The 18119-nt window shown below is 36.3% G+C and overlaps 1 protein-coding gene across 5 annotated transcripts in view; it reads right to left on the bottom strand.

Moving 5' to 3' along the window:
• The window catches only part of VRK1 (VRK serine/threonine kinase 1), a 139358-nt gene that overhangs the window by 24349 nt on the left and 96890 nt on the right, over window positions 1-18119 (bottom strand). For all 5 annotated transcript variants that reach the window (XM_072630290.1, XM_072630286.1, XM_072630288.1 and 2 more), the window contains exons 8-10: window positions 9753-9885; window positions 8651-8771; window positions 8266-8324 (exon numbers count right to left, since the gene is read on the bottom strand). In XM_072630290.1, the coding sequence (XP_072486391.1) occupies window positions 8266-8324; window positions 8651-8771; window positions 9753-9885 (313 nt within the window). The remainder of the gene's footprint in view (window positions 1-8265; window positions 8325-8650; window positions 8772-9752; window positions 9886-18119) is intronic.

Consider the following 18119-nt stretch of genomic DNA (forward strand, 5'->3'; position numbering starts at 1 on the left):
TTTTATAAAAATAACAGGATATATTTAAAAGTTGAAAGAACATATTTTTTACAACTACCGAAAGTATTAAGTACAAAAATAGGAACGCTAATCCATGGAACAGATTAGGTGAACAAGCTCCAGAAGCAACCAAACACAATAGTGTAGTGTTTGTTAAACCCAAGGATACCAACTACAGGGGTAACAGCTCTTTATTCAATAAAAATTGATTAGAGAACCAGAAAGCAGTCTGGCAGAAATTAGTTCTAGGTGAATATATTATACCATTTACCAAAACAATCAATTAAGAAGCACATAATAAACATGTCCTTTGTGCCAGGCATTGTACTAGGTGCCAGTGATAAAAAGACAAAATTAAAAGTCCTTGCCTTCTCACAGAGTTTATATTCCACCAGGGAAATAATATGTACATATATATATGTAAATACAAAATGGATACAAGGTAAAGATGATACATAGTGATAGAGTTTATTTTCTAGTAGGGGAAGTAACTTGTATACATATAAGTAAATACAAGATAGATACAAGGTGAAAGCTTCATGTAGAAGGTGTCCCATGAACTGAGTCTTGATCTAAATTAGAGTCTCCAACCAGTTGAGGTGAGGACAGAGTGAATTCCAGGAAAGAAGAATAGCCAGCAAAAAGGTACAGAGATCAGAAATGGAGTGTTGTATAGAAGGGATAGTAGAAAAAAAATCCATATACTATATGTATACTATATAGTGCATGAAAGCAACTAATTTGAAATAAAATTGGAAAGGTAAGTCAGGGCCTGGTTGGGAAGGGTTACAAAAGTCAGATAACAGAACTTCCAATTAAAATGGCTAAATAAACCATCTCAGAGGAGCCTAACTCTTACACATATACTCCAGCAAAGAACTAAAATAGGCACAAATTAAAACAATGACCAAGAAATTCAAAGAACAAATAAATGCCTTTATCAGGCCTAATTATACAAAAAGATATCCAAAGTCAAAACAATCTACCAAAAAAGCTAATGTGAAAACAAAGAAACAAGAAGAAAGTCCAGAGATACACTAGGCACACCTAAAGTCTGAAAATCTGTACCCAGGCAAAGGAGGACCAGAAGGATTGAACTCTGAACAAAGACACATCAGGGCAAGCAGAAGTCAGCAGCAGAAAGCCCAGTTAATTAAAGTCAAAAGCACAGTGCTTCATCACACAAACCAAGATAGGGTGAAGCTGACCCTGGCACAAAGTCCAAAATCAGGAACTAAAATGGAAGATGTGAATTAACATAAGGCAAAGAAATTATTATAATTCTGAAATGCCCAGAAAACAAAAAGAAAAGAGTAACTATACAACAATTAAGCAGAGCATCAGAAAAAAAATTAAATGAGTGTGTGTGTGTTTATATCTTGGCCATATAACAATACATGGAAAAAATGAAACAAGAAATTTAATAAGTGACATCATAAACAAAATAAGAAGGTAACAACCAATAGGGGAATAACTTAATTTTTAAAATTAGTAAACTTTACCCATCTAAAGGATACCTTAAAAATTACATGGGACCAAATGGAAATCAGTGACTTCAAGAAATAAAAATAAATATTAGAACAAAGAATAGACAATGAGAAAATGTAAAGTAATAAAAAGCAAGTGACCTGGAAAATATGCCAAAGAAAGATAATTTAAGAATCAGACTCCCTGAAAATCACAATAAAAAAACACTGCCAAGTAAGTTATTGGTTTTTTTTAAATTAAAAAGATATCTGCCCAGATCTATGAGAATTAAAAGGTAAAATAAAAATAGAAAGAATTTACCATTCAGCTCCTGAAACCCCAAAATGAAAACTCCAATGAATGTCATAACCAAAATCCAGGGCTTCTATGTCAAAGAAAAAATACTGCAAGCTGCCAGAAAAAAATAGAGCTCAAATTCCAAGGAAATAAAGTTGCAATCACAGAAGGTCAAGCAGCTACTACTATAAACAAGAGGGAAGTTTGAGGGGAAAAGACTTGAAAAGACAAAACATGAAGTCTTAAAACCAGTAAGAACTCATACTACAAACTAAGTATAATCCTGAAGAAGAAAACATGGATCATGAAATGAACAGAGGATTTCAAGTATTCCTGAAGAAAAGGCCAGAGCTGAGTAAAAGCTGTGAAATGCAAACGAGTCAAGAGAAACTTAAATTCAAGCAACTGGAAGAAGCTACACAATGATTAAATTCTAATGTACCTAATTAGGAATATAAGAGACAAATGTCCTTCCAACACCTTAATGTCTTCAAAGGGTCATTGAGGAAGTTAATAAGAGAAACAGGTGGACTGAGGGCAGTTTTAATGTTTTAATCATCTTGAGAGAGGTAAGCAAAAAGAAGATAAAAGATAAAAGGAATTGTTGAGGGGACCAAGGAGGATGAAAGGAATTATTTCTCATAACAGGGATGGGGTGTGAGAAAGCACATGAAAGAAAAGACAGAGGAACTAGAATCACACAATCCTCACTCTTACCTGAATGAAACAAAGGAGAATTGAAAAGACAAATGCAAACACACACATACATACACACACATATACACACACACATACACACACACACACACACAGAGAAAAATATTAAATTCAATAGAGCAAAAAAACAGGACAAAGATGAGAACTTTAAGAGTAGTATGAGTGGAGAACAGTCACAAGGAAAACAAATGTTAACCTGAGAAAGTAGATTCTGAAAGGAAGATTTTTTTTAAAGTAAGAATCAGAGATTTAGACTAGGGATAGAAGAAGAAAAGTGGGTTAATGAGGCTGAAACATAATAACTACATTTACTATTAATCAAAGTCTATCATCTTTTTAAAAAAAGGAAGGGGCAGAGTGGAGCCAAGATGGAAGTGGGATAAAAAAAATCGACAAATAATCCAAGTTTTACTTCACAACAATTCTAATGTTTACTTCTATCCTTACTTCCCAACTAAATCATTTAGGTTATTTGCTATTAAGTTTTGTGACTTCTACTAAAGGCATACATTAGAAATAAAAGATTCCTAAAATGAACTACAGAAGAAAAATCTACCCTGCATTATAAAGGGAATAATTAGCTTTTGAATAATCAAAGACTGGCTATGTGTATGTATATGCATGTATGATGTACACATGTGGGTATATATGTGTGTATGTACATTTATAAAAGGAAATATTGTAAGTCATTATCACTGGTATTCACCAGACACCATGAAAAAGCCTTCAAGGGATGATTAACTAAGTGACAGACCCATGACTTGATGGGTGGCTCTACTTACATCTCCAGGATTGAGAAACTTCTCTAGTACTTAATCAGTGTCAGAACACTGAACAAAGGTATCAATCTTATGAGGTTGTTGTTTATGCTACAGCTAGTCAGGCTGCCATCTTGTCTAGGAATAAATCTAAGAATGATCAGAACTTGCTACTGTTGAATGCCAATCCTCTTTCCCTTGGTATTTTAAGTCATTTGAACAAGGAAGATACTGAGTGAATGGTCCAGGAAACTGAAAAATACAAGGCTGAAGATGAGAAGTAGAGAAACAAGGGGCTTCTAAGAACTCAGAAGAATCTTATGCTTTCAACATGATGGTTACAGTAGAGCATAAGAAACTTATACGGCAAAATTGGTGATAAAGACAAACAGATGATGCCAAAAGGATACTTGGTGGAATTCCATGAGGTAGAACAGGTTTAGCAAAAAGGCACCTCAATGGACCCTGCCATTGAAGAGTTCCACTAAATGTACTAGGAAAGAAAGAATTCAACACAGTAAAGTGGAAATTTTAAAATAACATTTGAGCTACTGTGTAAATCTGAGCATCCTAAACACTTCAATATGTGAAAAGGGAAAGAAGTGAATAACATTACACTTGATCAGTACTATAAACAAGTGGAAATGCAATTCCTGTCCTAAAGAACAAACAATTATTTAAAATTAGCACAGTAAAAAAAAATTGCTGGTGATCAGGAAGATGAAATATGACATTCAAGTCTTCTTGAAAGAACTAGACCATATTCCATTTTTAGTTGCAAAACATGATATGAAGACTTAGGATTTACTTAACTTTAGAAAACAACTGCTGTAAAGGAAGTTTATCTTAAAAGATTTTCATATCCAACAAATATAAGAAACTGATTCAAATTTATAAAACAGAACCATTCCCCAATAGAGAAATGTGAGAAGACATGAATAGGCTGCTTTCAAAGAAAGAAATCCAGCAACTATTAATAACTATCAGAAATATCAATAATCATATTAAAATATACTAAAAAGCACTAATAATTAGATAAATTAAAATTAAAGCAATTTTGAGATTCTACCTCATCCTCAGACTGGTAAAAAAATGACAAAAGAATCAAATGACAAAAATTGGAAGAGCTACAGGAAAACAAATGCACTACTGGTAGAGCTAGAAATTGGTCCAACCTTTCTGGAAAGCAATTTGGAAATAAGCCCACAATGTCACTAAACTACATATGTGCTTTGACCAAACTACATTACAAGTAAGTAACCTATTGTTGCTGTTTAGTCATTCAGTCAAGTCTAACTCTTTGTGATACTCTGGACCATACTGTCCATGGGATTTTCTTGGCAACGAACTAGAATAGTTTGTCATTTCCCTCTCCAGTGGATTAAGGCGAACAGAGGTAAAGTGACTCGCCCAGGCTGACAGAACTCCTAAGTGTCTGAGGGTAGGTGTGAACACAGGTCTTCCTGATTCTAGGTCCAGCCTCTATCCATTGAGCCATTCAGCTGCCTAGGTGATCTATACATCAAATAAAGAGGAAAGTGGGTTCTATATGCACAAATAGCAGCAGTTTTTGTGGGAGGGAAAAGGAAAACAAGCCTATGTTAAGAATCTACAACTGTGCTAAACACTTCAAAAATATCATCTCATTTGATTCTTACAACTTTATGAGGTAGGTTCTATTACATTATTTTACAGCTGAGGAAACTGAGGCAGACTAAGGTTTTGTTACTTACCCAGCCAGGGTCACACAGCTATTAAGTATCTGAGGCTGGATTTGAATTCAAGTCTTCCTGACTTGAAGGTCTAGTGCTCTATCCACTGTGACACCCAGCTTCCCCTTGTCCAAAATTGGAAACTAATGGGTTACTTCAGAATGGCTAAACAAACTGAGATACAGAAATGTAATTCAACCTTACTATGCCTTAAGAATATGACAAAATGAAAAGGTTCTGAGGAAACTAAAAAGATTCCCATGAATTGATACAGAGTAAAGTGAATAAAACCATAACAACCTATGTAATGATGACATAAGGAAATAACTTTAAAAGACTTTGGAAATCTGATGATAAACCATCAGGCTAAAAGAATGAAAATGAAACATGCTGCTGACCTTCTACCACAGAAGTGATGATGAAAAAGACATACATTTTCTGATATTGCCAATGGAGGAATATGTTTTACTGGACTATACGTGTATAAATTTTGAGGCTTTTAGTTTTCAGAATTTTTAAAAATTTGATTAACTGAGGAAGCATGGAGTGCACAAAGCACAACCTAGGAAGCACAGAGCACAGCCTGCCATGGCAGGGACAGGACCCTGAACAGACTTCAGAGAGCCACCAACAGCCCCAGATCCCAGATTGCTCAACCCGCAAACTGCTTCAAAGGTCAGTGGGAGGGCCCCTTCCCCCAAAAGAGGGGAGCTCAGTCTGGAATCACAGCAAAAGCAGCTTCCACATTTGGAGCCCTCCCCCTAGAGCCCCTGGGGGAATTAAGACACTATCTCAGCCCTCAGCTCAGCCCTGACAAAGAACTCAAAGTCAAGTAACTGGCTGGGAAAAGGCTAAAATAATGAATAAAGAATAAGACAATAGAAGGTTACTTTCTTGGTAAGCAGATATTTCCTTCCATCTTTCGGGTGAGGAGGAACAATTTAGGTCTTCAGAGGAAGACCTAAAAAACAAAGCTTCTACAGGCAAAATTTCCAAAATAAATATGCAGTGGTCTCAGCCCATGGAAGAGCTCAAAAAAGGATTTTGAAAATCAAGTAAGAGAGGTGGAGGAAAAATTGGAAAGAGAAATGAGAGCGAGACAAGAAAACCATGAAAAGCAAGTCAACAGCTTGCTAAAGGAGACCCAAAAAAATGCTGAAGAAATTAACACCTTAAAAAATAGACTAACTCAAATGGCAAAAGAGGCCCAAAAAGCCAATGAGGAGAAGAATGCTTTCAAAAGCAGAATTAGCCAAATGGAAAAGGAGGTTCAAAAGCTCACTGAAGAAAATAGTTCTTTAAAAATTAGAATGGAACAGATGGAAGCTACTGACTTTATGAGAAACCAAGAAATTACAAAAGAAAACCAAAAGAATGAAAAAATAGAAGATTATGTGAAATATCTCACTGGAAAAACAACTGACCTGGAAAATAGATCCAGGAGAAACAACTTAAAAATTATGGGACTACCTGAAAGCCATGATCAAAAAAAGAGCTTAGACATCATATTTCATGAAAATATCAAGGAAAACTGCCCTGATATTCTAGACCAAGAGGGTAAAATAAATATTGAAAGAATCCACCAATCACCTCCTGAAAGAGATTCAAAAAGAGAAACTTCTAGGAATATTGTAGCCAAATTCCAAAGTTCCCAGGTCAAGAAGAAAATATTTCAAGCAGCTAGAAAGAAACAATTTGAGTACTGTGGAAATAAAATCAGGATAACACAGGATCTTGCAGCTTCTACATTAAGGGAACGAAGGGATTGAAATATGATACTCCAGAAGTCAAGGAACTAGAACTAAAACCAAGAATCACCTAACCAGCAAAACTGAGTATAATACTTCAGGGCAAAAAATGGTCACTCAATGATATAGAGGACTTTCAAGCATTCTTGATGAAAAGACAATCTGACTTTCAAACACAAAAATCAAGAGAAGCATGAAAAGGTAAATAGGAAAGAGAAATCAAAAAGGACTTTCTAAAGCTGAACTGTTTACATTCCTATATGGAAAGACAATATTTGTAACTCTTCAGACTTTTCTCAGTATTTGGGTAGTTGGAGGGATTAAACACACACAGTGTGTGTGTGTGTGTGTGTGTGTATGTGTGTGTGTGTGTGTGTGCGCCCACGTGCGTGTGTGCATGTATAGACAGAGAGCACAGGGTGACTTGATTAAGAAGGAATGATATCTAAAAAAAATAAAATTAAGGGGTGAGAGAGGAATACATTGGAAGGAGAAAGGGAGAAATGGAATGGGGCAAATTATCACTCATAAAAGAGGTAAGAATAAGCTTATTCAATGGAGGAGAAAAGGGACGAGGTGAGAGGGAAAAAGTGAAGCTTACTCTCTTCACATTTGGCTTAAGGAGGGAATAACATGCATACTCAACTGGGTATGAAAATCTATGTTACACTATAGGAAAGTAGGGGGGACAGTACAAGGGGAGGTAGGGGATAGAAGAAAGGGTAAGTGGAAGGAGGGAGTAATTAGTAGTAAACACTTTTGAGGAGGGACAGGGTCAAAAGAGAGAACAGAATAAATGGGGGGGCAGGATAGGATGGCGGGAAATATAGTTAGTCTTACACAACATGACCATTATGGAAGTCTTTTGCAAAACTACACATATATAGTCTATATTGAATTGCTTGCCTTCTCAGTGGAGATGGGTGAGGAGGGAGGGAGGAAGGGAGAGAAGTTGGAGTTCAAAGTATTAGGAACGAATGTTGAGAAATGTTTTTGTATGCAACTGGGAAATAAGAAATACAGATAATGGGGTACAGAAATCTATCTTGCCCTACAGGAAAAGAGAGAAGATGGGGATAAGGGAAGGGAAGGGTGTGATAGAAGGGAGGGCATATTGAGGGAAGGGGTAATCAGAATATAAGATGTTACGGGGTAGGGGAGGGAAGAAATGGGGAGAAAATTTGGAACTCAAAATTTTGTGGAAATGAATGTTGAAAACTAAAAATTATTAATAAACATTTACAATTTTTTTTTAAATTTGGTCAATTAGGGTGACGGTAGGAAGCAGAAAGAGAAGGGAAAAGCATTTTACACAAAAAATAAGCCAACTCAACACATTAATATTATTATTGTAGTTGTTTTTATGTTATAAATTATCTGTGTAATACATGATTTTTATCTTATGTTTAAGATTATTGTATGCTAATTAAATTACAATAAATTTGAAAAAAAAAGATTGCTTTCCACAATTTTAAAGTGTTCTCACAATATTTTAATGAAATTTCTGACATTAAGAAGAATTACATAGTTATCATAATGTTTTATCTTTCCAAAACAAAAACCTACCTGGCTTATTTTTCTCAGGAAAACACTTGTCCATCAGACTTGCAATATTTTCTTGGTAGCTGAGAAAAATCAAAGAATGAATAAACTGTTAAAGTCTCATCCTTCAGTGGACTTCAGTTAATAATAAGAGAATGTAAAATGGCAAATTTAGAATGGACCTATGTGATATCCTACATATGCTAATGCCTTTGCTTTAAAAAAAAAAATACATAAATAAAGGCACTTGCTAAATCTACCTAATTATTTATATCCATATTACTGCTAGTTAAACAATTAAAGAGAGTTTAATCCAAATATTCTAGTCTATTTTAACTTTTAAAAATAAGTGCCAAAGACAATTCTATCACAAGTTAGTCTGAGAGAAAAAAATCACATTCTCCTCCACCTAATTTTGGAATCTCTGACATAGTTAGGATCTTTCAAATTGTCTTCCCAAGGGAGATGGCCACTGATCCACTGGATCATGCAGTAACCTAGTATTTCCAAGTCACCCCGTCGTGATGGAGCTGAAATAAAAAAGTAGAGGATTAGGCATGGTGAATATTTTAAAGTAATTACTTCATATATATGTAAGGGAAACTAGAAAACAGAATATAATTTAAGTCTTTTATTATCAAAGTTATGCAAAGCAAAACTAGGGATAATATAAAAAGTGACTTCTCTTCAAGTAAAAGAGCCATTGAGCATCACAAATCTGTAATAATTCAAGAACCAACATTGAGATACACAAACTCATAAAGAAATAAAATTAAAAAGATTGTTTTGATACACTGACTTCAGTGTTACTCTTAGGAAACACAGATGCAATCAAAACATTATCAAACTCTTTAACACACGTACAGTTTTCAATTTATATTTTTTTGAATTCAGAACAGATCAAGTATTTATGAGTACCCAAAGACACTAAATGAAATGTGATTTTTAAAGATCTTCCCCTTTTTCATACAATACCTAACTGGTAAGTGCATAAGTAACCTTCAGTCAGAACTACTTTTTAACATATGAGAACATTGTTAAACTGTGAACAAATTCTTAAAAAAAAAAAAAAAAATCAAGAAACTAAGAATATTAGCTTCAATAAAAATAATAGTACCTAGCATTGTTATAGTGCTTTAAAGTCCACTAAACATTTAACAAATATTATCTTATTTTATCATTAAACCAATACTGTTACAATTATCCTCATATTAAAGATAAGGAACTGAGGTAGATGCTAAATGACTTGCCCAGAGTCACAAGGCTAATAGGTGTCTAAGCTAGATTTGAATTCAAGTCTTCCTGACTCCAGGTCTAGGCAGTGGGTCATCTAGTCCCCACAGAGTTAAAAACCTTTTCCATTTGAAAAAAAAAGACAAACTTTTTTCAAAAAATGAAAATGATCTAATGCCAACCTTATGTCTCTCAGTCTTAAAAAGTTCTAAACCAAAGAACTAGGGCTCAAATTACATTAGCAGTTTTAAAAATACTAACCTTGCTTTTTTACTTACCCACACCCTTATGTGCATCGATACTTGTATACTCAATGGTTCCATCATGACACCTTTTAGGGTCTTCTCTGTATTCTTTATGAACTCCTTCTGGACAATATCGGTAAGCAAGGCCATAATCTACTAAATATACCTGGAAATTCCCAAATATCACACTAAGATTAAATCCAATCTACCATACACACCACACACCACACATGTTCAAAACCCAGAAGCAAAATACAATGCAATGTCATTATATTCCTAGGGTGAATTTATCTAATCGGTTATTATAGAGTAGACCCCTAAAAGATAGCTTAAGCCAAAATACAAACAATATTTTAAAATAATTTATTAAATAACTACTACATGGAAGTGTTAGGGACTAAGGGAGATACAATGTTTAGACAAAACCCAGCCCCTACTTATTCAGATGAGGTACAGTGCCATGTGTAGCAGATAAAAGGACAGGTCAAAAATAGCTCCTTTTCTCAAAAGGAAGAGATAATATATACAACTATGTACCAAGAAGATATAAACAGAATAAACTGTGGATAGTATCAAAAGGACATCACTATGGAGGATTGGGAAAAGTTTCTTGTAGAGATAGGATTTTAGCTGAAACCTGAAGAAAGTCAGGGAAGCCTGAAAGCATAGATCAGAAAAGAGAGAGCTCTAGGCATGAAGGATTACTAGGGAAATTGCTTAGTCAGGGGATGGAATAGCATTGAAGAGAAACACTAAAGAAGCCTATGTCACTAAATCACGAAGTACATAGTATGGGTGGAGAGGCCTAAGAGGTTAAGAGACTAGGAAGATAGGAATGGGCCAGGTTGTAAAGAGAATTAAGTCAAAGTATTTTTTGTTTGATTCAGAAAGTGAGTTTATTGAGAAGGAGTTTACTAAGTAAAAGAGTGACATGGTCAAAACCATACTTTAGGAAGATCATTTTGACAGATGAACAGAAGAAGGATGGAAGTGGAAAGAGACCTGGGACAGAGGGATCAACTAAAAGTCTACTGTAATAATCCATGTATGAAGTGATGAGGACCTGCAAAAAAGTAACTGTAGTGTCAGAGAAAGGGGGGGGGGGGGGGGAAGGGGGGGAGCAGTTGCAAAAATACAAAACAGGACTTGATAAATGACTGGATGGGAGACAGGAAATAAGAAAGAGTCGAGTGGAGAGAACAGGAGGGAGAGCCAAGATGGTGGAAGAGAAGCAGAGACTTGCTAGAGGTCTCCCCGACAAAGCCCAGCCAAATACCTGTAAAAAATAACTCTAAACAAATTCTAGAGCTACAGAATGCACAGCATGAGGAAGTGAAGCAAATCTTCAGCCCAAGACAGCCTGGAAGGTCAACAGGAAGTGTCTATCACATGATGCTGGGAGCAGAGCAGAGTCCAGGTGGGCCACACAGGTACAGATGGGACCTGAGCAGGCTTCAAGGGGGACTGAATCTCTGGCACTTGTGGCAGTTTCCAGACTTCCCAACCCCAAAATACCCAGTACAAAATTGGAAAGTCAATGGAAAAAAATCTGTTGGACCTTTGTGAGAGCGCAGAGTGGTATGGCCCCAACCCCAGGGAGGCGGAGGAAGTAGAGGAGCCTGCAGTAGCCATAGCAGCAGCAGGGGCAAGTTGCAGCTGTTTCTGGAGCTCTCGACCATGGGGGGATCAAGTGGCTGACACTACACCCCCCACCCACATTAGAAGCAGAGAACTACCTTCACAAAGAGCTTAAAAGTCAAGTAAATGGCTGGGAAAATGAGCAAAAACCGGAAAAAGAATCAAACTATAGAATCTTACTTTGGTGACAAGGAAGACCAAAATATACAAATAGAAGACAATAAAGTAAAAACTCCTACATCCAAAGTCTCCAAGAAAAATATGAATTGATCTCTGGCCAAGGAAGAGCTCAAAAAGAATTTTGAAAATCAAGTAAGAGAAGTAAAGGAAAAAATGGGAAAAGAAATGAGAGTGATGCAAGAAAATCATGAAAAAGGAATCAACTGCTTGGGAAAGGGGATCCCAAAAAATGCTCAAGAAAATAACACCTTAAAAAATAGACCAACCAAAAGGCAAAAGAGATCCAAAAAGCCAATAAGGAGAAGAATGCCTTAAAAAGCAAAATTAGCCAAATAGAAAAGGAGTTCCAAAAGCTCACTGAAGAAAATAATTCCTTAAAGATCAGAACGGAGCAGATTGAAGCTAATGACTTTATGAAAAATCAAGCAATTATAAAACAAAACCAAAGGAATGAAAATGTGAAATATCTCATTGGAAAAACAACAGATCTAGAAAAGATCCAGGAAAAACAATTTTAAAATTATTGGACTACCTGAAAGCCATGGTTTAAAAAAAAAACCCAAGGCATCATCTTTCAAGAAATTATCAAGAAAAACTGCCCTGATATTCTAGAACCAGAGGGTAAAATAAACATTGAAAGAATCTACCAATCACCTCCTGAAAGAGATCCGAAAAAGGAAAACTCCTAGGAATACTGTAGCCAAATTGCACAACTCCCAGGTCAAGGAAAAAATATTGCAAGCAGCCAGAAAGAAACAATTCCAATATTGTGGAAACACAATCAGGATAACACAAGATCTAGCAGCTTCTACATTAACGGATCAGAGGGCTTGGAATATAATATTCCAAACATCAGAGGAGCTAGGATTAAAACCAAGAATCATCTGCCCAGCAAAACTAAGTATAATACTTCAGGGCAAAAAATGGTCATTCAATCTTGATGAAAAGACCAGAACTGAATAGAAAAATTTGACTTATAAACACAAGAATCAAGAGAAGCATGAAAAGGTAAATAGGAAAGAGAAATCATAAGGGACTTACTAAAGTTGAACTGTTTACACTCTCACATGGAAAGATAATATTTGTAACTCGAGACTTTTCTCAGTATTAGGGTAGTTGGGGGGATTATATACATATAAACAGAAGGCATAGGGTGAGTTGAATATGAAGGGATGATAGCTTAAAAAAAATAAAACTAAGGGGTGAGAGAGGAATATATTAGAAGGAAAAAGGAAGAAATAAAATGGAGTAAGTTATCTCTCACATAAAAGAGGCAAGAAAAAAGCTTTTTCAATGGAGGGGAAGAAGGGAGAGGTGAGAGGGAAAGAGTGAGCCCTACTCTCATTGGATTTGGATTAAGGAGAGAATAACATGCACACTCAATTGGGTAGGAAAATCTATCTTACACTATAGGAAAGTAGGGGGGAGGGGACAAGGGGAGATAGGGAACAAAAGAAAGGGTAAATGGAAGGAGGGGGTAGTTAGTAGTAAACGCTTTTGAGGAGGGACAGCGTCAAAAGAGAGAACAGAATAAATGAGGGTCAGGATAGGATGGAAAGAAACATGGTCTTTCACATCATGACTGTTATAGAAGTGTTTTGCATGACTACACATGTATAACATATATAGAATTGCTTGCCTTCTCAGTGGGGATGGGTGAGGAGGGAGGAAGGAGAGAAGTTGAAACTCAAAGTTTTAAAAATGAATGCTAAAAATTGCTTTTACATGCAACTGGGAAATAAGACATACAGGCAACGGGGTATAGAAATCTATCTTGCCCTATAGGAAAATAGAGGTGATGAGGATAAGAGAAGGGGTGTGATAGAAGGGAGGCAGACTGGGGGAAGGAGTAATTGGAATGTTCAATGTCTTGAGGTGGGTGGAGGGGAGAGATGGGGAGAAAATTTGGAACTCAAAATCTTGTGGAAGTAAATGCTGAAATCTAAAAATAAGTAAGCTAATTTAAAAAAAAAAAAGAGTCGAGTCAAGGATGACAGCTAAGTTGTAAGCCTGGAGGAGTCGAAGGATGGTAGAACCTTAAGAGTAATAGGACAGTTAGGAAAAGGGGAGAATGGGAGAAAGGAGGAAGGGCAGAATATCTTGAGTTCAGTTTTGGATATTTTGAGTTTAAGGCATCTACAGAACAAGCAGTTTGAGATGTCCAATACAGAGTAGGAAATGTGAGACTAGAGATTAGCAAAGAGGTTAGGGCTAGATAAGAAGATCCAAGAATCATAATCATAGAGATAAAAATCGGATCTACAGGGACTGATAAGGTCACTTTCTCAGTAAAGAAAAGTATAGTAAAGTATACTAAAGAGAAGAAAGGAGGGCCCAGGACTACAGCCCTGGAGAACATTTATAGTTAATATGCATGACCTAGATGAAGATCTAAAAAGTTGGAGAACCAGGGGAGATTAGGGTCTCCATTACCTAAAAAGAGTAAAAAGAAGAGGTTGATCAGCAGTATCAAAGGCAGAAGACAGATCAAGAAGGATGATGACAGATGAAAAGCCATTAGATTTGGCAATTAAGAGAATATTAATAACTATGGAGAGAGTAATTTCAGTTAAATGATGAGATCAGAAGACAGACTAAAAAGAGTTGAGAGTGAGAAAAAAAGAAATAAAGAGCACCAATTACAGATAGCCTTCTCAAAGAGTTGAACCCCAAAAGGAAGAAGAGATGTGGAGTAATAGTTGAATGATGTGACATGATGAACAGAGGAGAAAAGGAAGCTCTTTGTGAATGGCTTTATTCTTTTCAGTGAAATATGAGAAGGTTCACAGCTGAGAAGGTGAGGGGAGAGAGAGAGAGGTACAGGAGGTTTAAGAAACAATGAAAAGGTTTGGAAAATCTGTTGTGGTGAGTGGGGGGAGGGAGGAGAGAAAATGAAACACAGAGATGTAAAAAGATTGCCTTGCCACAGTAAGTGCCCAGTTGAAGCAATGTAATATAAAGTTGTGGTGTTCCCAGACATTTTATCCTGTGATCCTCTTTACCCTTTGCTGAATAAGAATTCTTGTCCTATCCACAGTAAATAAAAGTATTTCTTTTCATAATCCAATTTGTTTATGATTTGATTCTTTGTATCTAAGTCATGCATTCATTTGAAGTCTTATTAGTTTGTATACAATTCAAGTCTATAAACATTGACTAAGCACTTACTATGTGCCAGGCACTATACTAAGTGTTGGGGATACAAAAAGGGGCAAAAAAACATTCTCTGCTCTCAAGAAGCTCACAATCTAAAGGATGAGACAACATGCAAACAAATATATGAAAAGCTATATACATATCATATACATATATGTATATAAACATTACATACAAAATGAATAAGAAGTAAGAGGGAAAGCACTGGAATTAATAGGGGCTAGAGAAGGCTTCCTGTAGAATGTAGGATTTTAGTGGGACTAGGAATTAGGAATTTATGTTGAGGCAAATTTCCTCTGATATTTTTAGATGGTCCTGTCCTTCTATACTCTGGATGCTGTGACCACTGGTTTGGTTGATATGGCTCCCCACTCTGCCTTAATCTTTAATTTTTTTTTCTCAGTTTCCTCAGGGTTCAAGGCAGGTTCCTGCCTCAGTTGGTCTCAGTCTCCTTTTTGAATGAAAACCAATAAGGAGTTGGTTCCACTCCCTACTGTGCCTCTGACAGGCTCCATGGGATTTAAGAGATCATGCTGTTCTGAGGCTTCTTTCATAGTTACCCTAGAACTGGCACACAAGCACTGACTTGCCCTTCTGTCTTGATGTGGCTACTAGGGTTCTAAGGAGGGCACGGCCCAGACCTTTCTTCCTTTCAGTGAACAATGGGAACCTTTGTTCTGTCAGACCAGAGACAGGTTCCAGGTTCACAATTACTAGAACCATAATTAACTAGGAATCCACTACTCTACCCCATAGAGCACTGGATGACTTTTGGTCTGTTAGTCTGAGCTCACAGTGGCTTTCCCCATGATAATCTTTGTCACCACCTCTGCCCGCTTTCAGATCTTTTTAATGGAATTCATATTGGCTTTCCTGGTGGAACTTCTCCATTTAGTTAGCTTTTACAATTACCTGAGCTCAAACTGATTTCCCTGCCAGTCTTTGCTAGCTTTGGGGCATCCATTTGTGAAGTTCTGAACTACATGAAGGAGTTTACTTCTGTTCCTTTATCATTAGCCTTTCTGGGCCCTTTTCAGATATCTGATCAAGTTTATGTGGGAGAAATTGAAATTCTTTACATCAGTTCATGTTGCCTTTTGTTTTTTCCTGAAAACTGAGTTTTCTTATCTCTCCCAGACTAGAAGTACAATGTCAATCATAAACTCAATCCCAATATTGATCATCACAGAAACTTTAACCTGCTTCATTTTTCTCACCAAGGCCAATTTGCTCCTCCTTAGTAGACAGTCTGGTAACCCTCCACTCCTGGGCAGAAGTGGGGAGGATTCAACATATGAATGCTGAACTTATGTGGATTATAGAGACACTTTAGCTCTACAACAGCTCAGAACCCCTAAACCTATGCAAGCATCAGCCTCAAAATCCTCAACTATACAACACCAAACCCAGTTCATGTTGCCTTTTTAACCCAAAGTCCCTGGGTCCTTACTTTCCTAGTGCCTGCAACAATTTGATATTAAAAGGTCTTTGAATTTATGGCTTTTCCCTTGCCAAAAATTTTAAACAGGGCTCAAATAACTAAAATAATTTCTACTGTATTATAATAGTACTTGAAATAGTTATATACTATTCTCTAGCTATTTCATATCTATTAATACTCTCATCTCCTCTAATAGATTATAAGGTTCTCAAAGATTGGCACCATGTCTCACACTTTCATACTTTGTTCTTCTATCTCCTATGGAATCTAGCACAAGGTTAAACACATAGGAGAGATTTAATAAGTACCTGTTGACTGATATCATTTGCTATTACTTGTTTCTTGCTCTACCCCATAACAATTTTTAACTCTAATTCTGCTTGTGAGCCACTACTGCAGTACATGTCCAGCTTCTCAGTCTGATTTATAAGATAAATGCAGTATCTGTTCACTTCATTGAGTGATAAGCAGCATGGTTAACAGAAAAAAGTAGTGGATTTGGAACCACAGGACCTGGGGTTTAAACTGCAGTTCTGCTACTTTCTGTGTACCTTTGGGAAAGCCTCTTAGCATTTCTGTGCCTCAGTTTCCTATCTATAAAATGTGAAGCTTAGACTAGACAATCTTTAAAGGATTCTTCTGCTCTATAAAATAAGACTGACATGATACTTCATAGATTACAAAATTTAACTAAAGGATTTATAGATGATGTTCCCAAAACAAAAAAGCTTTAATATACTTCAAAAAGCTACTTTTTATTATAGAGAGTAGGGAGAAGAACATGGAGATTAAAGCTCAAAAGTGATGAGGTCATGATCTTGGCCTCATGTGGACCACTTAACTTTGGTCTGTTCCAAGGCCCTAATCCCCGCCAGATATTTCAAAGAGGCATACAATTGAGCAAAGGAAAAAATTCAATGGGAGTGAAAATGGAACAGGAACAAATTAATCAAGAATACTTAAAAAAAAAAATAAAAAAGGAATATGACCTCATAGTGGTTTTATAAAATTACTTTCAGGTAATAAATAATATTGATGAGGTACTTGGGTACCTGTGCTTGGACCCCAATTCTAAAATAGCATTTCTCTCAAAAATCATATTTCTCCCTAACCTCAAAACACTATCCCTGACAGTTTCTCCCCAGTCCAAAGACAGCCAGCCCTAGATCTCTCTCCCTGATACAGTAGCCAACTGCACCTATAGAATTTATTAGTTTGAACCAACTGTATACTGGCTGAACTGGCTGTGTACTGGGTTATAAAGATATTCAATATTCACTGACCAATCAGGTATATCCTAGACTTAGACATATGCACACTCCCTTACTTTTGTCTTGTCTAACAAGACACTGATGAGAGCAGCCTGGGTATTTCTCAGTCAGCCAACCGTTAGTTGACCTAGCGATGTTTCAGGCCTAAAACTACACCTCCATGTAGCCCCACATTGGACTACTTCCCGATGAACTTTGGGTAAAATACCTGTGTACTAGACACTATGAGTGCATGTTCCTTTAAGAACTAACCACTCCCTAATCTCACCCTGAATTACCTAGTTAGCATATTTAGCACATTCTATAGTAATCTATTGAATATCCTATATAAACTTTAACTGTACCTCTCTAAGGGTGCAGGTTCCCTAAGAACTCTTGCCCACCAAAAAGCGCAATAAATCTTTACCACCTTGACTTCAAGAATGCTTCAGTCTGTGAATTCTTTCAGGACGTCCCACCCAGGGAACATCTGTCTTGGGATTCCTGTACCTTTTCAACCTTCATCAATACCATGTTACATTTAACTAAAAATTGAAAATAGATACAGTCTACATACTGTTTTATATTTTTTATAACATAAAATGAGAGTGCCATTTCTAATCATATTATCTTAAGAGAAACCTCCAAAATTATCCATACTCTTATATCTGACCTAGAAATTTTATATATAAAGCAAAATGGCTTGAAAGACTTAACATCAATTCTATGACAGCT

The sequence above is a fragment of the Notamacropus eugenii genome, chromosome 1, assembly GCF_028372415.1.
Source record: "Notamacropus eugenii isolate mMacEug1 chromosome 1, mMacEug1.pri_v2, whole genome shotgun sequence".
Classification (NCBI taxonomy): Eukaryota; Metazoa; Chordata; class Mammalia; order Diprotodontia; family Macropodidae; genus Notamacropus; species Notamacropus eugenii.